Below are 23,459 nucleotides of genomic sequence, written 5' to 3'. Positions count from 1 at the left end.
CTACCTCCAGGCTGCACTGGGGACCGAGCGTCACTGGTTGGGGCTGTTGGAGAGAGAGTGGGATGGCTGCCAGGCGTCCTGCTTCTAGCCCAGCCCTACTGCGTGACTTCAGGCAAGCGGCTGAATCTCTCTGGACCTCAGACCCCTCTCAGTTGCCCTTCCTCCCTCCGAGACGGTGAGCTGCGTGCGGGATGAAAAGCTGCATCCGATCGGATGGTCCAGGGACTGCCCCTTGCCGAGTGTAGTGGGGAGCGCAGAACAAGCTTCCGGATTCACTTCTACCGAGTGGAGAAGGATGGGTGGCAGCTTTATTTCCCGGGGCCGAAAGCCGATGGAATCCCCGCTCACTCAGACAAAAGCCAACCCAACAGTCCCGGCTGCGTCGTGCCACTAACCCGGCGTCCAACTTGATGCCCCCTCACAGGTGCCGCCTCCCGGCTGGAAGGAAACCAGAGCCCGGCCCCCGACGGTCCGGTCCTCCAGCGGCCCGGCCCCTCACAAGCCGTCCAGGTCGTCGTCGTCCTCGTGCTTCCGTTTGAGTGGCCCCGAGGGCTCGGAGCCGGTGCTCTGGGAGGCCGCCACCATGTTGGTGGTGATCAGGATGTTCTTGGATGTGATGAGCGAGGGGTTGATGAGCACGTTCTGGACTGCCGGGCTTGTGGGAAGGGCTGGGCGAAGGTCCAACATGGTCACGTCAATCAGAGCCCCACATGGGGCAGGAAGCCGAGTGAGGGCCCCGGCCCTGAGCTCCGTGCCCTTCCCACCCCGACGACAGGCTTGGGCTCCGCCCCGCTGAGAGCCCCAGCCCACGCCCACTGCCAACCAAATGGCACACGGGGACCTTGAGAAAAAAGGACGCCCAAACCCCAGTTGTAGTGGTCATCAGGGCCAAGCCAGAGTGGTCAAGGCCGCCAAAGAGTCGGGTGGGTGCCAGAGACCACGGTCAAACTCGGTTTACCCAGCTCGGAGCTGCCCCGGCCTCTCGACCCCCCCGGCCCCATCCTTACCTGACTTGACGTTGGAGGCCTGGGAGTTGGGGATCTGCACCGTGAACCTCTGGCCAGCCAGGGACACGGGGCCCCCCACTTTGGCCGACACGGATACCGCCTGGGCCGAAGGGGTTCCTGAAACCACAGCAAGAGTCAAACCCGGGGAGTGGGGAGGAGGAGGGAAGAATCATAGCTAGTTCTGGAAATCAGGGGATGGGATCAGTCCCATTCCCATCCTGGCAACACCAGGGGTCTACATTGCCCTCAGCTGTGCCACCCCCACTGCATCTCCCTACCATCCCCCGTTGTTGGCCTCGGGGAGCCCTTACCTAGGGTGGGGGTGCTGGGGCGGCTGCCGACGGCGCCGACGCTGAGCCGTGGCACGGTGATTCTGCCCGCCGAGGACGACACCTGTGGGAGGAGAGAGCAGACGTCAATTAAAACCTCCCAAGGCCGATCCGCGCGGGGCCCCCTCTCCACAAGACTCACGCGTCATCTCCCTCCGAGACCGCCACACAGACGGAGTCTCACTGCACAGTGGCCCCCTTGCCCCCACAGGCCACCTTCCTTATGGACTGGCCCTCAAGCCTCAGACTCTCTCTACCCTCAGTGGCATCCCCAGTGCAGCCCCCAGACAGGGGTGGGTGCATTCAGGGGCTGTTTCGGGGTTTCCAGATGCGAGAGGTCCCCGAGATCCATGCCTGGCATGGCCAATCGCACATGGAGGTGGAGCCAGCAACAACACCAGGGCAGTGGGGCTCAAGAAACAGGGGCCTGCATGGGTCCAGCCAGGGTTCATTTGGGGGGGGCCAGTCAAGAGCCAGCAGAAGTCCCTGTGGCCGAAGCCGGACTCGGGGGAGGTCCGCACACGTACCTTTTTCTGCAGGGGTTTCAGCCGGTAGTTGGGAGCCGTGAGGCAGTACCTGTCCGGGGGCAGCCGTGGGCCGGAGTACGGCTTGATGAGGGGGAGCGGGGTCTGATTTTTCTGTCTTGCGATGTCTAACAGAAACTGTAAGCAGAGAGGCAGTGAGCAACGCTGCGCTGTCCAGAGCCCGCCAGCCCGAGCCATGGCCGAATCACGCTCAGGGTCTGGGGGACCAGCTTGGGGGACCGGATCACTGTGAGGGTGGGGGGAAGGAGAAAGGCCACTCACATCCCTGGGGGGAGGGGAAGTGAACGACTGGTCGGTGCGGCACTGGATCGCCAATCTCACGTCATCTGGGTCGACGTTCGATTTCTTGGCATGGCTTGAGTAGATTTTCGCATCCTCCAGGATCGTGGTCACGTACCCTGGGACAGGAAATCAGTGTGGCCAACGGGGCTGGATCCGGCCACGGTTCCTGCTGCCTTCTGGAGCTGGGGAGCTCCTCCTCCCCACCCACCCCTTTTCAACTCCCACCAGCCTTTGCAGGTCTCCTACTAGTTGCTGCACACTCGTGCTGTCCCCCTCTCCCACTGGTTGAGCTGCCCACAGCTCGGCTGGCTGTGGGCAGGTCTCCTGCCGGACGCTGAAACAGGGGAGGAGAGCTGGCTGCTCCCAGCATTCCCCAAGTAAGAATGCTCACGCTGGGGTCATGTCTAAAACAGAACTTATATTCCCACCTAAACCCTGTCCTCCCCCTGATTTTCCCATTACTTACTGTAGATCCTCCCCCTGATTTTCCCATCACTGGAGACGGCACCACCCTCCTTCCTTTTTCACAAACCCATAACCTAGCTGTTACCCTTGACTGAGCCCCTTCCTTCCTCTCCCCCTCGTCCCCCTCTCCATCCCCCCCATCTTACCTCCTTCCCTTCCCCACAGCACCTGTATATATGTATATATGTTTGTACATATTTATTACTCTATTTATTTATTTATTTTACTTCATCATCATCATCATCAATCGTATTTATTGAGCACTTACTATGTGCAGAGCACTGTACTAAGCACTTGGGAAGTACAAATTGGCAACATATACAGACAGTCCCTACCCAATAGTGGGCTCACAGTCTAAAAGGGGGAGACAGAGAACAAAACCAAACATACTAACAAAATAAAATAAATAGGATAGATATGTACAAGTAAAATAAATAAATAAATAGAGTAATAAATATGTACAAACGTATATACATATATACAGGTGCTGTGGGGAAGGGAAGGAGGTAAGATGGGGGGGGCATGGAGAGGGGGACGAGGGGGAGAGGAAGGAAGGGGCTCAGTCTGGGAAGGCCTCCTGGAGGAGGTGAGCTCTCAGCAGGAACTTGTACATATCTCAACTTGTACATATCTATTCTATTTATTTTATTTTGTTAGTGTGTTTGGTTTTGTTCTCCGTCTCCCCCTTTTAGACTGTGAGCCCACTGTTGGGTAGGGACTGTCTCTATATGTTGCCAACTTGTACTTCCCAAGCGCTTAGTACAGTGCTCTGCACACAGTAAGCGCTCAATAAATATGATTGATCGATTGATCGATCGATGGACTCCTCTCTTTCAGCCCACATATTCAATCTATCACTAAATCCTGTCAGTTCAACCTTCACAACATGGCTAAAACCTGCCCTTTCCTCTCCATCCAAACTGCTACCACATTCCAGTCACTTATCCTACCCTGCCTTGATTACTCTAGCAGCCTCTCTGCTGATCTCCCTGCCTCCTGCCTCTCACCTCTCCAGTCCATTCTTTACTCTGTTGCCTGAATCATTCTTCTACAAAAACATTCAGCCGTTTCCCCACTCCTCAAGAAACTAATTGTTTCTCATCCCCCTTTGCATCGGACAAAAACTTACCATTGGCATTAAAGCACTCCATCACCTTGCCCCCACATCTCACCTCGCTACTCTCCTACTACAAACCAGCCCACACATGCTTCACTTCGCTAATGCGATCTTTCTCACTGTACTTCGATCTTGTCTTTCTTGCCACTGACCTCTCGCCCACATCCTATCTCTGGCCTGGAATTCCCTCTATCCTCAAATCCAACTGACAATAACCCTCCCACTTCAAAGCCTTATTTGAAGGCACATCTCCTCCAAGAGGCTTTCCCTGACTAGGCTCTCCTTTCCCCTCCTCCTTCTGTGCCACCCTGACTTACTCCCTTCATTCACAGCACTTATGTCCATATCTGTAATTTACTTATTTATATTAATGTCTCTCCCTCTAGACTGTAAGCTCATTGTTGGCAGGGACTGTGTCTGTTTATTGCTATAGTGTACTCTCCGAAACTCTAAGTACAGTGCTCTGCATACAGTAAGTGCTCAATAAATGTGAATGAACGAATGAATATTTATTTTATTTTGTTTTATTTATTTTTGTTTATTTTATTTTGTTAGTATGGTTGGTTATGTTCTCTGTCTCCCCCTTTTAGACTGTGAGCCCACTGTTGGGTAGGGACTGTCTCTATATGTTGCCAATTTGTACTTCCCAAGCGCTTAGTACAGTGCTCTGCACACAGTAAGCGCTCAATAAATACGATTGATGATGATGATGATGTTGATGAATAGCTGAAAATTCTATCACTGAACCATCAATATGCTCTGTGGCAAAGGTCCAACCGGGCAATTCTGCAAGAGCGACAATGCAAGCGACTTGGGGGCAGAAATCTGCTCTCCTATTTAGGGTATGCCCCCCACCCCCCGCCACCCCCAGGAATTCAAGACTCTTTTTATGGTATTTCTTAAGCACGAACTATGTAACAGGCACTGTACTAAGTGCTGGGGTGGATAAAAGATAATCAAGTTGGTAGTACAGTGCTCTGCACATAGTAAGTGCTCAATAAATACGATTGATGATGACACAGCCTGTCCCACATGGGGCTCACAGTGTTAATCCCCGTTTTACAGATGAGGCAACTGATACACAAAGAAGTTAAGTGTATTGCCCGAGGTCACATAGCAGACAAGTAACAGCAAGCAGCACGGGCCTGGGAGACAGAATGTCATGGGTTCTAATCCCAGCTCCGCCGCTTGTCTATGTGACCTTGGGCCAGTCACTTCACTTCTCCAGAGAAGCAGTGTGGCTCAGCAGAAAGGGCACGGGCTCGGGGAATTCTCATCCCAGCTCCGCCACTTATCGGCTGTGTGATTTGGGGCCAGTCACTTAACTTCTCTGTGTCTCAGTTACCTCATCTGGAAAGCGGGGATTAAGATTACGAGCCCCAAGTGGGACAACCTGATCACCTTGTATCCGCCCAGCGCTTAGTCAGTCAGTCAGTCAATCATATTTATTGAGCGCTTACTGTGTGCAGAGCACTGTACTAAGTGCTTGGGAAGTACAAGGTGGCAACATATAGAGACAGTCCCTACCCAACAGTGGGCTCACAGTCTAGCAGGGGGAGACAGAAAACAAAACCAACCGTATTAGCAAAATAAAATAAACAGAGTAGATATGTACAAGTAAAATAAATAAATAAATAGAGTAGGAGGGAGAGCAAGTATTGAAGCTTAGAACAGTGCTTGGCACATAGTAAGCACTGAAACACCATCATTATTCTCTGTGCCTCAGTTACCTCATCTGTAAAATAGGGACTGAGACCGTGGGTCCCACACGGGGCACGGTCTGGGTCCAACTCGATTTGCTTGTAACCACGCCAGCGTTTAGTATATTGACTGGCACCATAGTAAGCACTTAAATACCATAATTAACATCAAGTAGTGGAACCGGCATTCGAACCCAGATTCTTCTGCCTCCCGCCCGGCACACTGCCCAGAAAAGGGAGCCCATCAGAGGTCCGGTGGCGCTCAGGAAAAGGTTTTGGCCACAGAAGGAGGGCAGTCCGGGACGGGTCCCGGGGCCAAATCCCCGCACCGGCTCGGACGGCTCACTCACGGAACGCGAACTCCAGCATCTGATTGATGACTCTCGGCTCGTACTCCGTGATCCCCATGTCCTTCAGGATCTGGGCCATCACCTGAGGGGAGGGGAATAATAAATACATAATGATGGTATTTGTTACGCTCTTACTATGTGCAAAGCATTGTTCTAAGCGCTGGGGGGCCACAAGGTGATCAAGTTGTCCCACGTGGGGCTCACAATCTTAATCCCCATTTTACAGATGAGGTCACTGAGGCCCAGAGAAGTTAAGTGACTTGCCCAAAGCCACACAGCCGATAAGTGGCAGAGCCGCAGCATGGGCTTGGGAGTCAAGAGGTCCTGGGTTCTAATTCCAACTCCGCCAACTGTCAGCTGTGTGACTTTGGGCAAGTTACTTGACTTCTGTGGGCCTCAGTTCCCACATCTGTAAAATGGGGATTAAAAAGCAGTGTGGCTCAGTGGAAAGAGCTTGGGCTTTGGAGTTAGAGGTCATGGGTTCAAATCCCAGCTCCACCACTTGTCAGCTGTGTGACTTTGGGCAAGTCACTTAACTTCTCTGGGCCTCAGTTCCCTCAACTGGAAAATGGGGATTAAGTCTGTGAGCCCCACGTGGGACAACTTGATTACCTTGTATCTACCCCAGCGCTTAGAACAGTGCTTTGCACATAGTAAGTGCTTAATAAATGCCATCATTATTATTATTATTAAGACTGTGAGCCCCCCATGGGACAACCAGATCACTTTGTAACCACCCCAGCGCTCAGAACAATGCTCTGCACATAGTAAGCGCTTAACAGATGCCATCATCATCATTATTATTATTCTCTGGGCCTAAATTCCCTTACCTGGAAAATGGGGATTGAGACTGTGAGCCCCCCGTGGGACAACCGGATCACTTTGTAACCTCCCCAGCGCTCAGAACAGAGCTCTGCACATAGTAAGTGCTTAACAAATGCCATCATCATCATTATTATTATTATTCTCTGGGCCTCAGTTCCCTCATCTGGAAAATGGGGATTGAGACTGTGAGCCCCCCGTGGGACAACCGGATCACTCTGTAACCTCCCCAGCACTCAGAACAGTGCTCTGCACATAGTAAGCGCTTAATAGATGCCATCACCATCATTATTATTATTCTTCTCTGGGCCTCAGTTTCCTCATCTGTAAAATGGGGATTGAGACTGTGAGCCCCCCGTGGGGCAACCTGACCACCTTGCATTTACCCCAGCGCTCGCTTAACAAACGCCATCCTCATCATTATTATTCTTCTCTGGGCCTCAGTTCCCTCATCTGGAAAATGGGGATTGAGACTGTGAGCCCCACGTGGACCAACCTGATCACCTCGGCGCTTGGACTAGTGTTTGGCACAGGGTAAGCGCTTAACAAATACTATAATTATTATTATTTAGGAAGGACGGACGGGGTGGGGAGCCCCCAGACTGGCTCTCACCCTCGTCCCGACCCCCCTCGACCCCTTCAATGTCCGCGCTGCTCGGGGAGGAAGAGTCTTTTCGACTGTGAGCCCGCTGTTGGGTGGGGACCGCCTCTCTATGTTGCCAACTTGTACTTCATCATCATCAATCGTCATCATCAATCGTATTTATTGAGCGCTTACTATGTGCAGAGCACTGTACTAAGCGCTTGGGAAGTACAAATTGGCAACATACAGAGACGGTCCCTACCCACCAGTGGGCTCACAGTCTAAAAGGGGGAGACAGAGAACAAAACCAAACATACTAACAAAATAAAATAAATAGAATAGATATGTACAAGTAAAACAAATAGAGTAATAAATATGTACAAACATATATACAGGTGCTGTGGGGAAGGGAAGGAGATAAGATGGGGGGATGGAGAGGGGGACGAGGGGGAGAGGAAGGAAGGGGCTCAGTCTGGGAAGGCCTCCTGGAGGAGGTGAGCTCTCAGCAGGGCCTTGAAGGGAGGAAGAGAGCTAGCTTGGCGGATGGACACTTCCCAAGCGCTTAGTACAGTGCTCTGCACACAGTAAGCGCTCAATAAATACGATCGATTGATTGATAGGAAGAGTCGGGCCCACTCTGGAGTCAGAGGTCATGGGTTCGAATCCCGGCTCCTCCACGTGTCTGCTGTGTGACCTCGGGCAAGTCACTTCTCCGAGCCTCAGTTCCCTCATCTGGAAAATGGGGAGGAAGACTGTGAGCCCCCAGTGGGACAACCTGATCACCTTGTAACCTCCCCAGCGCTTAGAACAGTGCCTTGCGCATAGTAAGCGCTTAACAGCAGCATGGGGATGAAGGCTGTGAGTCCTGCATGGGACAACCTGATCACCTTGTAAACTCCCAGCGCTTAGAACAGTGCTTTGCACATAGTAAGCGCTTAATAAACGTCATTATTATTATTATTATTAACAAATGGCATCATTATTATTATCATTGAGGGGCCGAAAGGGGGTCGCCACCTCCTCACCTGAGCGTCTTTGGGCGCGCTCTTTGGCGACGCCATCTTGGCCGGCTCCATCCCGCCGTCGCCTCAGAATGGACTTCCGGGCCCGGAGCCGCGCGCGCCCGCCGGGGACGCGCTTTTATAGGGGGAGCAGCCAATGGGGAGCCGCCAGGAGGGCGGGGCTGAGGCCTTAACCAATAAGAGGGCGGGGAGGAGGACCCAGTCAGGCTGCGGACCAATGGGAGCGAGGGAGGGAGGCCCACCCTTGCTCCGACTGCCGAGGGAGCGGGGCAGCCAATGGGGAGCCGTCAGGAGGGCGGGGCTGGGACCTTGACCAATAAGAGGGCGTGGAGGAGGACCAAGTCAGGCTGCGGACCAATGGGAGCGAGGGAGGGAGGCCCACCATCGCTTTGACTGCCGCGGGAGCGGGACAGCCAATGGGGAGCCGCCAGGAGGGCGGGGCTGGGGCTTTAACCAATAAGAGGGCGGGGAGGAGGACCCAGTCAGGCTGCGGACCAATGGGGGCGAGGGAGGGAGGCCCACCCTCGCTCCGACTGCCGCGGGAGCGGGACAGCCAATGGGGAGCCGCCAGAAGGGCGGGGCTGGGATTTTAACCAATAAGAGGGCGGGGAGGAGGACCGGTCAGGCTGCGGACCAATGGGAGCGAGGCCCACCATCGCTCCGACTGCCGCGGGAGCGGGACAGCCAATGGGGAAGGGCGGAGCCCCGGGAGACGAGCCCGAGTCATTCGTTCATTCATACGTATTTAATAATAATAATAATAACGATGGCATTTGTTAAGCCCGACTCATTCGTTCATTCGTTCATTTATTCCTTCATTCATTAGTATTTGATAATAATAATAATAATAACGATGGCATTTGTTAAGCCCGAGTCATTCGTTCCTTCGTTCATTTATTCGTTCATTCATTCGTATTTGATAATAATAATAATAATAACGATGGCATTTGTTAAGCCCGAGTCATTCGTTCATTCGTTCATTCATTCGTACTTAATAATAATAATAATAACGATGGCATTTGTTAAGCCCGAGTCATTCGTTCCTTCGTTCATTTATTCGTTCATTCATTCGTGTTTGATTATAATAATAATAACGATGGCATTTGTTAAGCCCGAGTCATTCGTTCCTTCGTTCATTTATTCGTTCTTTCATTCGTATTTAATAATAATAATAATGATAACGATGGCGTTTGTTAAGCCCGAATCATCCAATTTGTCCTTCCCAAGCGCTTAGTACAGTGCTCTGCACACAGTAAGCGCTCAATAAATACGATTGATGATGATGATTCGTTCCTTCGCTCATTTATTCGTTCATTCATTCGTATTTAATAATAATAATAATAATAACGATGGCATTTGTTAAGCCCGAGGCCTTCGTTCATCTATTCGTTCATTCATTCATTCGTATTTAATAATAATAATAATAACGATGGCATTTGTTAAGCGCTTACTGTTCTAAGCGCCGGAGGAGGTTACAAGGTGATCAGGTTGTCCCATCGGGGTTCACAAAGACCGTGAGCCCGCTGTTGGGTAGGGACCGTCTCTATATGTTGCCAACTTGTACTTCCCAAGCGCTTAGTACAGTGCTCTGCACACAGTAAGCGCTCAATAAATACGATTGATTGATTGATTGACCATCTCTATGTGTTGCCAACTTGTACTTCCCAAGCGCTTAGTCCAGTGCTCTGCACACAGTAAGCGCTCAATAAATACGATTGATTGATTATATGTTGCCAGCTTGGACTTCCCAAGCGCTTAGTCCAGTGCTCTGCACACAGTAAGCGCTCAATAAATACGATTGATTGAATGAATGAATCCCCATTTTACAGATGAGGTAACTGAGGCACGGAGAAGTTAAGTGACTTGCCCAAAGTCACACAGCTGACAGTTGGCAGAGCCGGGATTTGAACCCATGATCTCTGACTCCAAATAATAATAATAATAATAATGATGGTATTTTTGTTAAGTGCTTACTATGTGCAAAGCACTGTTCTAAGCGCTGGGGGAGGTTACAAGGTGATCAGGTTGTCCCACCTGGGGCTCACAGTCTTCATCCCCATTTTACAGATGAGGTAACTGAGGCCCAGAAAAGTTAAGTGACTTGCCCAAAGTCACACAGCTGACAGTTGGTGGAGGCAGGATTTGAACCCATGATCTCTGACTCCAAATAATAATAATAATAATAATGATGGTATTTTGTTAAGCACTTACTATGTGCAAAGCACTGTTCTAAGCACCAGGGGAGGTTACAAGGTGATCAGGTTGTCCCACGGGTGGCCCACAAGAGACCGTGAACCCGCTGTTGGGTAGGGACCGACTCTATATGTTGCTAGCTTGTACTTCCCAAGCGCTTAGTCCAGTGCTCTGCACACAGTAAGCGCTCAATAAATACGATTGAATGAATGAATGAATCCCCATTTTACAGATGAGGTAACTGAGGCACGGAGAAGTTAAGTGACTAGCCCAAAGTCACACAGCTGACAGTTGGCGGAGCTGGGATTTGAACCCATGATCTCTGACTCCAAATAATAATAATAATAATGGTATTTTGTTAAGCGCTTACTATGTGCAAAGCACTGTTCTAAGCCCCGGGGGAGGTTACAAGGTGATCAGGTTGTCCCACATGGGGCTCACAGTCTTCATGCCCGTTTTACAGATGAGGTAACTGAGGCCCAGAAAAGTTAAGTGACTTGCCCAAAGTCACACAGCTGACAGTTGGCGGAGCCGGGATTTGAACCCATGATCTCTGACTCCAAAGCCCGGTCTCTTTCCACTGAGCCACGATTTACTGAGCGCTTACTGTGTGCAGAGCACTGTACTAAGCGCTTGGGAAATACAAGACGGCAACATATAGAGACGGCCCCTACCCAACAACGGGCTCACAGTCTAGAAGGGGGAGACAGACAACAAAACCAAACCAGTAGAGATGTGTCAAAACCGTCAGAACAAATAGAATTAAAGCCATATGCACATCATTATCAAAATAAATAGAATAGTGAATATCACATTCATTCATTCATTCAATTGTATTTATTGAGCGCTTACTGAGTGCAGAGCAGTCCACCAATAATGTTTATTTAAGCGCCTTCTGTGTGCGGAGCGCTGTACTAAGCGCCGCACTCAGCTGCCAGCCCGCTCCTCCCCCGGCATCGCCGATCGATCCATCCATTATTTAGCCTGTGCCCTCAGTCCCGCAATCCCACTGCAGGCTGATTATTAATAAATAATAATAATAATAATAATAATAATGGTATTTGTTAAGCACTTGCTATGTGCCAGGCACTGTCCTAAGCGCTGGGATGCATACAGGTCAGCGTGGCTCAGTGGAAAGAGCACGGGCTTGGGAGCCAGAGGTCATGGGTTCTAATCATGACTCCACCACTTGTCAGCTGTGTGACTTTGGGCAAGTCACTTAACTTCTCTGGGCCTCAGTTACCTCATCTGTAAAATGAGGTACATATTTATTTCTCTATTTATTTTGCTTGTACATATCTATTCTATTTATTTTATTTTGTTAGTATGTTTGGTTTTGTTCTCTGTCTCCCCCTTTTAGACTGTGAGCCCACTGTTGGGTAGGGACTGTCTCTATATGTTGCCAACTTGTACTTCCCAAGCGCTTAGTACCGTGCTCTGCACACAATAAGTGCTCAATAAATGCGATTGATTGATTAAAATGGGGATTAAGACTGTGAGCCCCACAAGGGACAACCTGATCACCTTGTATTCTCCCCCAGCACTTAGAACAGTGCTTTGCACATAGTAAGCGCTTAATACCATTATTATTATTATTATTCAAGTAAATCAGGTTGGACACAGGCCACGTCCTACGTGGCGTTCACAGTCTTAATCCCCATTTTACGGGTAAGGTAACCGGCACAGGGATGTTAAGTGACTTGCCCAAGGCCACACAGCAAAGTGGCGGAGTCGAAATTTGAACCCATGTCCTTCTGACTCCCAAGCCCGTGCTCTATCCACCATGCCACGCTGCTTCCCATGTTTAATAATCATGTATATTGAGCATTTAGTGGGTGCAGAGCACTGTACTAATAGCTCAGGTGAGTTCAATGTAACAGAACTGACAGACACATTCCCTCTATTTTATTTTGTTAGTATGTTTGGTTTTGTTCTCTGTCTCCCCCTTTTAGACTGTGAGCCCACTGTTGGGTAGGGACCGTCTCTATATGTTGCCAACTTGTACTTCCCAAGCGCTTAGTACAGTGCTCTGCACACAGTAAGCGCTCAATAAATACGATTGATTGATTGATTGCTCTATCCGCTAAGCCATGCTGCTAAGGGCTGTGCCCACCCTGAAAACCTTGTATCTATCCCAGCGCTTAAAACAGTGTCTGCCCCAAAGTAATGGCTTAACAAATACCCTAATAATAATAAGGTTTAGAAATGACTTCTTGAGGGCCTTGCTGGCCAAACTTGAATGAGCCACTTCACTCCCTTTGGCCAGTGGAAGGAAGCAGGGACACAGAGCGGTCCCTGTCCTATTCAACTTACTCTGTGGAGGATAATAATAATAATAATAATAATAATGGCATTTATTAAGCGCTTACTATGTGCAAAGCAGTGTTCTAAGCACTGGGGAGGTTACAAGGTGATCAGGTTGTCCCACGGGGGGCTCCCAGTCTTCATCTCCATTTTACAGGTGAGGGAACTGAGGCCCAGAGAAGTGAAGTGACTTACCCAAAGTCACACAGCTGACAAGTGGCGGAGCCGGGATTTGAACCCCTGACTCCGTGCTCTTTTCCACTGAGCCACGCTGCTTCTCTAAACAGAGGATCTAAACAGAGAGCCGGATAAGGATGTTCCAACACACTTCGGAACCTCTGGGAAACTTGCATCTCAATAGACTTTGAGCATCACCCAAGGTCCTGGAAACAGTCAATCAATCAATCGTATTTATTGAGCGCTTACTGTGTGCAGAGCACTGTACTAAGCGCTTGGGAAGTACAAGTTGGCAACACATAGAGACGGGCCCTACCCAACAGTGGGCTCACAGTCTAGAAGGGGGAGACAGAGAACAAAACAAATTAACAAAATAAAATTAATAGAATAGATATGTACAAACATATATACAGGTGCTGTGGGGAAGGGAAGGAGGTAAGGCGGGGGGGATGGAGAGGGGGAGGAGGGGGAGAGGAAGGAGGGGGCTCAGTCTGGGAAGGCCTCCTGGAGGAGGTGAGCTCTCAGTAGGGCCTTGAAGGGAGGAAGAGTTGTTCCAGTCATTTTGGAACTACTGTAGGCAGATGATGGAAGACACCTAAGACATGAAAATCAATCAGTTGTCTTTATTGAGCACTTACTGAGTGCTTGAGAGAGAAGCAGAAATTCACCAGCACAAGTGTGTTGGAATGCTTTTGTAATTTTTATTGGCCGTTTTCAATATATTATCTATCTGATATTACAACTTAGTTATTACAGATGCACGGCAGCTTTAACAGAAGTTGGGGAGACTTGAAGGATTACCCCCTAGGAGCCCCCCTAGAAAAGCAGGAACTGCCTAGCACAGCCTGCAACCACGGGGCGTCCAAGCACTCAGAATGCAGGTCTCCTCGAATTCCGTAGTATAAAGATACTTTCCCCAGAAGGTGCTCGGAAAACGCAATTTCTGGGATCGGTACAAAGTGTTTCCATTCCCTCGGAGCAGCCGCGATCCCGGTTAGTACACACTCGGAAAGCCCGATTCATCCATCTTCAATTGATAAAACTCCTACAATCAATAGGTATCCCTCGCGCGGCTTGATTTGCATCGCATCTTTCTAAATTTCTGCTTAGGAAAAACAAGGGGGAATAGGTTTGCCGAAAGCAGGCTACTTTATTTTTAAAAATCTGAGGGAAGAAAGGGGGAAAAAAAAGGCAGAATATAAACTCTTCTGCAAACTAGAAATACTATTATCTGTATAAAAACTCTCTCGCCGTGGGAGAAAAGGCTTTCACGGTATAATAAATGATTAAGTTAAAAAGTTCTGCTATAAGTAGAACAATACATTCAAACATACATGTTTTTCCAGGACTTCTTAATCAAAATAAATAGAATACAAAATGAGTGTATTTTTTTTTTTTTTGAAACGGTTCATTCAGATTGCACCCAATCTACTTTCAAAGGAAACGCCGCCCTCAGCCTCGCCCCCTCCCCTGTCCGACCCCGGCCCGCTCCTCCTCCTCCTCCTCCACCTTTCGACACCCCAGTTCTCCACTGGACAGCTTTCCGGAATCCCTGCCATTGCACCTCTGTAGAAACATGCTGCACACCGGGGCAATTTTCCGATGCACAAAAACTAGACAAACATTGTGGACTACATCAACATTCGACCCGTGGGCTAACATTTCACGATCCCCTTGAGACCAACGAGACATTAAAAACTTGCAGTTTCCAGCTTCAAAGATGCGTCCCCTCCCATCCCCCCAAAAACAGACAGGCTGGGGCTCCCGGTGGGAAAGGGGCCCCGTGGGCGCCCACCGTGCAGCCAAAAGTCATCACCGCGGTTGGGTACGCGGTGCCTCGCCCCTCACCGTGGAGGGTGAGCGGTGCCTTGCTCCCACAGCTCTTAAGATGGTGCCAGAGATTGAAAAAAAAAAATCTTGAGGCCCGCTTGGGCCAGGAGAAATGAAAACTCTCTGCCGGAGGGGTGGAATGTGGTTGGAAGACAGTTTGTGGATTGCTACATTGCAGCCCTCCCTCGTGGGAGCCCCACCAGGCCCGGGGGGGGGTCGGGGGGGGGGGCCCATGACACGGCCAGAATCCGCACCTGGCTCCGTTGCTGCGTTGGTTTGACCCAATCGCACCGGTGTCCACGCACGCTCCCGTGTCTTCTCAAGCCACGGGGCCCGGTGCCCCTCCGCTCCCCTCCCCTGACCCCTCAGCCGGCCTGACCAGCTGGCTCAGCCTCAGTGGGTCACCACTGCAGAATGCCCTGGGGCCAGGGCTGGGCTGGACACAATCCCCCCCTTGCACTGATTTTCAGCAAAACCGCAAAAGACAGGCTGGCTCTGCGGACCGGAGCTTTCTGGTGAGGTCTTGTGCCAGATCCAAGCATCACGGCGGGTGCACCTGCACGCGTTTGGGTGGCATTGTCGGCAACCCCGGCCGGGTCCTGACCTGCGGCCCGGCCCCAAGGCTCCGGGCTCCTCGGGAGGAAGCGGGATCCGGTGCCCACCACGGGCCCGGTCCGGCAGATCCGCTGTGTGACCTGGTACTGCCCTCGGGGGTCCCTGGAGTGAAGGGAAGGAGAGGAAGGATAGGGGGGCCAGTAAGGCGCTTGTGTGCTGTCTCCTCAGAGCTAACCCTGAAGAGAAGAGCCGGCCACTCTCAGGCGCCGGTGGGAAGGAGGGTGGGGAGGGGATCGATCTGAAGATTGAGGGGCAGAGGGAGCGCCTCCCGCCTCGCCACCCGCCTCTGGGACCAGCCAGAGACCGGGTGGCCCGCCGCTCCCGGCCACGGCTCCCGCTGGGACTCCGTGGCCTGCTGGAGCAGAGACGCTGCCGCCGCCGCCGGAACGGCCGGTTACTTGATTATAAAGTACTGGATGACTGCGGCGAACAGCACCGCGATGGCGGCGAATCCCACCACCAGGATCAGGGCGAACTGCTCATCGCTCAGCTTGGTCTGGCAGGCCGGCCCTGCCCCGGTCCCCGGCGCCGCTTCTGGCTCCGGCCCCATCACCGCGGGCTTTGGGCAGGGGAAGGCGGTGCCCGGGCTGTATGGCCCGCAGAGCTCCTGCGGCCCAGCGCTGTCCTGGTACTGGCGGCTGGCGCATACCCGCACCCGATGGTCGGGATCAGGCTGGAAGTTGCACAGGCGGAACGAGGTCTCCGGTCCCTTGTACACCTGGGGGGGTCAGGGGACATGGGCGTCGGTGCCCTGTGTGGTCGGCAAGGGGACCCAGAGACAGGAAGACGGGACCGCGCACGCCACCGTACCTGCTCCATGCCCCGCCCGTGGACCAGCTGCAGCAGGTAAACGATGGGGTCTCCTCTCATGGGGGCCACCGGTTCCCACGTCACTTCGCACAGCCCGTCGGCCAGCTGGCAGACCCTGGGCGCTGGAAAAGCCGACAGACGTGAGCCCGTCCCATGACTCCCTCCCGCCACACCCTCCCTCCGTCACCATCAGGACATCCGGGGTGGTGGCCGGGCTCCCGGGGAGCACGTGGGGCGGTGACCCCCGCCCTGCCCAATATCCAAGCGGGTGGCGCTGGGACCCAGAAACCACTGACGAGCCTGCGAGGCATTTCCGGCCAGCCCGTCCAAAGCGGGTCAATACTCCCGGATACAATTCCGGGGAATGTGCCCTATCTCCCCATCAGGACCGCAACTTCCGGCTTCCCTTGAGCCGTCTCAACAGCGATCGATCAACAGGACGATTTTTGTGAATGGGAGAAGAGGGCCAGAAAGGCCCCGCCGTCCCTCCCGCAGGCCGGCCCACAGCGCCCATCCGTGACCTCTCGCTGCTGCTGTCTTGGGCTCTGGCAAGTTAAACCTCTCCACAAGCCTGCTGACTTCTGTGTACACCACAGCACTGCCCTTGGCTCTTCGGGAGCCCGAGAAAGAAACCGAAGCCTACCACCGGTCCCTGGGGGGCTAGAGGGACTAGCATTCCTAATGGGCCACCCCCTGTAGCTCTCTGCCCTGGGTCCAGGCCAAGCAGCCCCCGAGGATGCGGCTCTGGGCTGTCACCTTTCAGCATGGCCGGCGGAGACTTGGTGGTGGCGAAAGTGTAGATGTCGGAGAAGGGTCCCTCCCCGGCTTCATTGTAGGCTTGGATCTTAAAGCGGTAGGCGGTGGACTCGTTCAGCCGCTGCACCTTGTAGGTGTGACAGGGCCCGCTGTGCAGTGTGATAAACCTGCCAGAGATAATTACCCGTGACCGACGCCCACCCCGGCCTACGAGGTTGTCACCCCGCTTCCAGGGGCCCAGAGATGCTGCTTGGCAATTGTCGCTGTCGCCAAAAACTGGCGAAAATTAAACAGGACTGGCACGGTGTTGGCCTCACCCAGCTCTCTACGCCAAGGGTACGCCACACCAGGTCGCAGGAAAATGCCGCGTGCTTGGGACAGTAAGAGCCCCGCGGATGAGCCCCGAGTGCCCCCAGTTCTCGTGCCGCTCGGTGCCCGCTCACCTGCCAAGTCTGTCTTCCATCTGCAGGGTGAACTGCGTGGGGTTGGGATGCAGGGCTCGACCCGGCCCGTCGCCCCATTTGAGTTTGAGGCTCTGGGAGCCGACCACCGCGCATTCCAGCGGCGGAGGGGCTGGGGGCAGGGGCCGGGTCTTGCCTTTGACCGTTGGGCTGAAGGGTCCGGGACCTAGGCTGTTGACGGCTTGGACCCTGATCCTGCAGGTAAGGAAAGAGGAGTGGGGTCACCGCCGGCCCCCGGTCCGCTTCGCCGCCTGTCTCCATCATCAATCGTATTTATTGAGCGCTTACTGTGTGCAGAGCACTGTACTAAGCGCTTGGGAAGTACAAATTGGCAACATATAGAGATAGTCCCTACTCAACAGTGGGCTCACAGTCTAAAAGGGGGAGACGGAGAACAAAACCAAACATATTAACAAAATAAAATAAATAGAATAGATATGTACAAGTAAAATAAGTAAATAGAGTAATAAATATGTACAAACATATATACATATATACAGGTGCTGTGGGGAAGGGAAGGAGGTAAGATGGGGGGATGGAAAGGGGACGAGGGGGAGAGGAAGGAAGGGACTCAGTCTGGGAAGTCCTCCTGGAGGAGGTGAGCTCTCAGTAGGGCCTTGAAGGTCCAGATCAACGCCGAGGCACTGCTATCCCAAAGTTATCCCAAAGTGAGTGCCAGCGCGGGGCCAAGGGCCAGGATGGGCAGGGAGTGCAACTGTTAAACTGTATTTTTCCAAGTGCTTAGTTCAGTGCTCTGCACGCAGTAATCTCTCCATAAATACGACTGACTGACCATGACTGAGCCTACAATAATGGACAAGTTGTCACCTGAGCCCTGAGGTTTGGGGATGTTGTGTGACAATGAACGCTCAAGGCGAATGCCCGAGGTGAAAACTGCCCCAAAGCCCCGTGCGGGCCCTTGCCCGCCTGATCACAAATCCACACGGCACGGGAAGGGGGAAGACCATCCGTCCCTTACCTATAGACCGTGTCCGGCTGCAGAGAGTCCAGGACGTGGCTCGTTCCACCGACCACGGCTACGGCCTGCTTCTCTCCGTAGTCAATGTTGTAGCTGGTGATCTCCTCGCCGTGGCAGCAGGGCTCTTCCCACTGCAGGGCCAGGGTGGTGGCCGGTGGCGGCCGAGGGGTCTCAGCCGGCCCGTCCTCCGGGACCGGCCCGTCCTCCAGGACCCGCAGCACTGTCACCGCGGCTGGCGTCGACGCCAGTGTGGTCACGAGGCCCGTCTCCCCAAATGACCCGGCCCCAGCAACGTTCACCGCCTGAAAATAGAAAGGTCCCATCAGGGTCAGGATGGTCCACTGCTGGGCCTCTCCTCTCTCCAAGTGATTTCCTGAAACCCAGATCCAGAGGGGACCCCTGGGTATCAGCCCCACGGAAAATTCACATCTGCAGTGGTTGGACAAGCCGTGTGTCCAAATGGGAGAAGGAGCATGGTGCTGGGAGTCACAGGACCTGGGTTCTGATCCTGGCTCCACCACTGTCCTGCTGTGTGACCTCGGGCGAGTCGTTTCACTTCGCCGCGTCTCCCTTTCCTCGTGTGAATGACTGAAGGGCTTTGAAGGTAGGGAGAGCGATGGCCTGTCAGATGTGATGGGGGCGGGAATTCCAGGGTGTGATCAAGGGGCTGCTGACAGTCCACTGACAAGTACGTGGTGTCCAAATGGCTCAGGAGCTCAATGCTCCCGTTGGTCCTTTTGCTCTGGCTGTGCTCCTAAGGCACTGCTTAGTGGCCCACGGAGGAGGTGTGTGTATGGGGGAAAGATGCTCAGTCTGTACCTGGACCCGGCAGAGATAAGTGGTCGCAGGTGTGAGGCCTTTCACTTCGAAACTCGGGCTGGGGCCGCTGTAGATAACCGCCATCGCACCCTCCGTCTGGCCCCACTCCAGCTTGTAATCGCTGATTTCGGCACCGTTGCATGTGGGGACCTGGAAAGGTGGGGCACATTCCTGACCATTCCCCACACGGAATGCCGTTCCCTTGAACCCCCCTCACCCCCACCGTGGCCCAGGCCCAGCCAGGCCACATCTGCTTCACCCGGGACTCACAGAGATGCTCTGGGGCTCTGGGCTGGTACATAAACTGGACACCCCAGAGGGACACAATCACACACCACCTCACCTGACAGAACACAGTAGGCCCTCCCCGGCAGGTTCCCAGTCCAGTCCCTGCCTCCCCAGCAGGCACTCATTCCTCTTCCTGCTGCTCCAACCTCATTCCCGCCAGAAGGTGACCTCCCTCCCGTCCCACCCTCCCTGTTGCCAACAACGTACCTCCCAGCTGGCCAGAACACAGGTGGCTGCTTTACAGGTGAGCAGGGGAACGCCGCACTGTTCTGGGGGTCCTGGAGCAGTGGCGATCTCCTCTGGGCCTGAGAAGGGGCCGAACTGGAAGAGGGCACAGCAATCAGTTTGGGGGTGAGTGGGGGTGGTGGTGGAGTGTAGTGTGGGTGTGTAGGTAGGTAGAAGGGTTCCACCCTTACCCCGGCGTGGTTGGCTGCTTTGAGCCAGAAGCTGTAGGTTCTCCCAGGCAGCAGGCTGCTCACGGTACAGACCAGGTCGGGGCCCTGGTACACCTGGCGGCGTTCTTCCTGCTCGCCACCCGCCATGTCCACCACATACTCAGTCACTTGCGAGCCCCCGTCCTCCGATGGGGCAGCTGGGAAACGGCAGAGGAGTCAGAGGTGTACTGGCCGCTCCTCTGGGGGCCACCTTGTGAGATCGGAGGGGACTCAGCCCACCGCTCCCACTAGCCGCTGGACAGGGAGGCCGGCCTCCGGCCCCCGACCCAGAGCGCCTCGCCGGTCCGATGGGTTGGGGCCCCTTGGCCACGGAATGCCTAAAAGCTCCCCAGCTGATGCGACTGCCGGGGCTCGTGTCTTACAACAATGGCCTGGGCCTCCACTCTGCCGCGGTTGCGCTCTGCGCCAAAATGCTCTGTTGGCGGACAGCCCAAGAACTGAGACAAAGTCCCCTGAGGCCATCAGAAGCTAGACCACAGAAAACAGCCCCTTGCCAGGCAAAGTACCTTGGTTGAGGGCTGGCTGGCCCCAGTGAGACCCTAGGTGGCCAACATGCTGACCAGTCCTCCATGATACCCAACTTGCAGGGGGAGAGGAAGGCACGGAGTCATCTTTGAGCTCAGTCCTGGGGCCCCGTAATCGGCAACGGGCCAGGGAATGGGTGGGGGCATTGGGCTTACCCCACAGCAGGCCGATCTCTCTGGCCTTCGCTCGGCCCGCCAAGCTGGGAGGCCGGCACGGCCCCGGGGGAACAGCGGGCGTCTGCACGGACGATGTGTCCGAGACCTGGCAGAAAAGGCTGTGGATTAGCACAAGGCCTGGTTTGGGTGAACTCATTGTCCCGTCCTTCCAGGAACAGGGACTGTGCGTGTTCAGCACTCCCGTGGCCCAGGTGGACCCCGCACAAGCAGCTCGAGGGGCGTGAGGGAGCGAGGGAACACGCTAGGTCGAAGTGGGGAAAAATGGCTGGCGCGCGGTCCCCGCCCCCTCGTCCCGCCACACGGCAGCGAGAGCCGCTTACCATCTCCTGACCGGCTGCTCTGGACAGCCACGGTAGGGGAGCCTAAGGGCATTTAGCGTCTGGCTAAGAGTGAGCCCGGGGTCTCAAGCCCCCTCCTCCCACGCTCTCACCTGGCTCGGGCCGGCGACATTCACGCAGGATACCCTCAGCCGGTACCACGTGCCGGGTTTCAGACGGTCACACACGTGTTCTCTGCAAGGGCCGCTGTATGCCGTGTCCCAAGTGCTGCCTGGGGAGAGGGACAGAAATGGGACACCTAGTCTGTTCCAATGAGAAGCAGGACAGGGCTTTGCCACAAAACATATGCTCCCTCCCCAAGCATGTTATCCCAGTGCCACCGGCGCTCCGGCAATGCACCACAAGTAACAAAAACACCCAGCTCGCCATTTTCAAAGACTCGAGCCCTCGGTGGGGCTGTCCAAATAAGTTACATCCCCTCACCCCCTGCTCCAGAGAATAGGAAGCATCAGATTCCTCACCGGTCAGACTCTCCGAAATTTCGAGAATATATTTAGAAATTTCTGCTCCCCCGTTATCCCTGGGTGGGTCTGGAAAGAGATTTGCAATCCAAATTACTTTCTAGATCTTGAAGGGAAAAAAAAAAATCACCCTTTTGACTATTTACTAGCTACCAATTAACTGCCCAATATCTTGAGAAAGGGTTTTCTTTCCAAGTGGCATCGCCTAATGGAAACAGCAGGAGCTGGGAGTCAGAGGACCTGGGTTCTAATCCCAGCTCTGATAATTGCTTACGGTGTGACCTTGGACAAGTCACTTAACTTCTCTGTGCCTCAGTTTCCTCAACTGTAAAATGGGGATAAATAACTGTTCTCCCTTCTCTTAAGACTGTGAGCTCCAGGTGGGACAGGGTCTGTGTCCAATCTGAGTTCTATCTACCCCAGGACTTACCCAGCAGTTAGAACACATAGTAAGCACTTAAATACAACAAGAACAACAGCAGTAATAATAATAATTCATCATCATCATCAATCGTATTTATTGAGCGCTTACTATGTGCAGAGCACTGTACTAAGCGCTTGGGAAGTACAAACTGGCAACATATAGAGACAGTCCCTACCCAACAGTGGGCTCACAGTCTAAATAATAATAATGTTAATAATAATAATTAATAATAAAAGGCCAGCATGGAGGTGCGTGAGCTACATCATCACACAAAACACAAGCCACCAGCAGCGGGTCCTTTTGGGGGCAAGTAGGGGCCCACTGGGGCAGGGGGGGACGGGGACGCTGACCTGAGGCTCGAGAGCCTGTGGCACCACCTACCCCAGGTGACCTTGACGCTGTGAGCATGGATCTTTCCCTTGACCGTCGGCCGGCCCGGGGGTCCTGGCCGCTCTGGACACGTGGTACACTCGGTAACCTCGCTGGGGCCGCTTTTCCCTTCATTGTTGTGGGCAAAGACCTGCCAGGGCAGCGGGGAGGAAGATAGAGGGAGCGAGGAAAAAATGGGGGATGGGGGAGGGAGGGAGATGTGGGGGGAAAATCATTTGGTCAGTGCTCACCTTCATTCTGATGTGAGAAGCCAACAGCATCCTAAGCCAATCAACCCACCATGTGCAGAACACTGTGCTGAGCACCAACGGAGTTACCAGATAGGCCCCCTGCTCTCAAGGAGATCACAGACTACTTACTCTGTGCAGAGCTTGGGACAGCACAAAAAGGTAGGAGACATGAAGGAAAAGGAGAGAGGTCCCCTGAGTTAATACTTAAATAATAACAACGATGGCATTTGTTAAGCGCTTACTATGTGCAAAGCACTGTTCTAAGCGCTGGGATGGATACAAGGTTATCAGATTGTCCCACGTGGGGCTCACAGTTTTAAGCCCCATTTTACAGATGAGGGAACTGAGGCACAGAGGACTTGCCCAAAGTCACACAGCTGACAAGCGGCGGAGGCGGGATTAGAACCCACGACCTCTGACTCCCAAGCCCGGGCTATTTCCGCTGAGCCACGAGACGGAAGAGCTCTGGGTGGCCAGGAGTTGGCTAGTGCTCAGGTGGCTGCTGGGGAGTGAGGAAAGAGGCCATATGGCTGGGAAGCCATGGCTGCAGCCCCAAATAATAGGCCCCGCTCTCCTGGCTCTGCCCCTGGCTTGTTGTGTGATCTTGGGGAAGTCACTTCATTTCACTGAGCCTCAGTTCCCTCATCTGCAAAATGGGGTTTCAATCCCTGTTCTCCTTCTATTTAGACTGTGAGTCCCGTATGGGACCCGATGATCTTGTACCTACTCCAGTGGCTTAGTTCGGTGCTTGGCACACAGTAAGCGCTCAATAGCTAGCACAATTATTATTCCTGGGAAAAATGAATGTTGGAAAGAAACTACTCACTGCAGCCTTTTCTCACAGTAATGATCACCCACGGGGACAAGCCCCCGACCTTCAAACCGACTGTTGACAGACTCTTACCCTAAGCCTGTACAAGGTGCACCTTCGGAGGTTCTTTAAAGTGCACGACAGCTCCTCTCCATTGTGCCTGGGCTGGAAGCCATAACCCTGTGAAAGCAAAAA

At 53.3% G+C, this 23,459-nt stretch overlaps 2 protein-coding genes across 2 annotated transcripts in view; both read right to left on the bottom strand.

The window, feature by feature from the left end:
* Positions 1-286: 286 nt before the first annotated feature.
* Positions 287-8,304, bottom strand: TAF9B (TATA-box binding protein associated factor 9b). Its single transcript, XM_038748139.1, has 7 exons — positions 8,226-8,304; positions 5,796-5,877; positions 2,143-2,279; positions 1,864-1,998; positions 1,319-1,400; positions 1,008-1,124; positions 287-668 (listed from the first exon to the last, which is right to left on the bottom strand). Exons 1-7 carry the CDS (start codon positions 8,274-8,276, stop codon positions 496-498), a joined length of 777 nt encoding a protein of 258 aa, XP_038604067.1. The 5' UTR covers positions 8,277-8,304; the 3' UTR covers positions 287-495.
* A 7,431-nt stretch (positions 8,305-15,735) lies between these two features.
* The window catches only part of LOC119929852 (fibronectin type-III domain-containing protein 3A-like), a 39,847-nt gene continuing 32,123 nt past the window's right edge, over positions 15,736-23,459 (bottom strand). Inside the window, exons 14-26 of the mRNA XM_038748187.1 lie at positions 23,358-23,444; positions 22,215-22,353; positions 21,410-21,478; positions 21,041-21,159; positions 20,590-20,695; positions 19,871-20,046; positions 19,662-19,775; positions 19,167-19,316; positions 18,348-18,649; positions 17,351-17,563; positions 16,908-17,074; positions 16,152-16,273; positions 15,736-16,059 (exon numbers count right to left, since the gene is read on the bottom strand). Coding sequence (XP_038604115.1) covers positions 15,736-16,059; positions 16,152-16,273; positions 16,908-17,074; positions 17,351-17,563; positions 18,348-18,649; positions 19,167-19,316; positions 19,662-19,775; positions 19,871-20,046; positions 20,590-20,695; positions 21,041-21,159; positions 21,410-21,478; positions 22,215-22,353; positions 23,358-23,444 — 2,088 coding nt within the window. The remainder of the gene's footprint in view (positions 16,060-16,151; positions 16,274-16,907; positions 17,075-17,350; positions 17,564-18,347; positions 18,650-19,166; positions 19,317-19,661; positions 19,776-19,870; positions 20,047-20,589; positions 20,696-21,040; positions 21,160-21,409; positions 21,479-22,214; positions 22,354-23,357; positions 23,445-23,459) is intronic.

The sequence above is a fragment of the Tachyglossus aculeatus genome, chromosome 6 (genome assembly GCF_015852505.1).
Source record: "Tachyglossus aculeatus isolate mTacAcu1 chromosome 6, mTacAcu1.pri, whole genome shotgun sequence".
Classification (NCBI taxonomy): Eukaryota; Metazoa; Chordata; class Mammalia; order Monotremata; family Tachyglossidae; genus Tachyglossus; species Tachyglossus aculeatus.
The sequence above is the reverse complement of the archived record's forward strand: the minus strand, read 5'-3'. Positions and strand labels throughout refer to the sequence as shown.

Bases quoted from the DNA above. Each gene is read 5' to 3' on its own strand.
- TAF9B (XM_038748139.1), bottom strand. From the start codon at position 8,276: ATGGAGCCGGCCAAGATGGCGTCGCCAAAGAGCGCGCCCAAAGACGCT. The intron at 2,280-5,795 runs GTGAGTGAGCCG...TTCCTGTCCCAG, and splicing joins GATGCTGGAGTTCGCGTTCC to GGTACGTGACCACGATCCTG. The intron at 1,401-1,863 runs GTACGTGTGCGG...CTCCTCCCACAG, and splicing joins TGAAACCCCTGCAGAAAAAG to GTGTCGTCCTCGGCGGGCAG.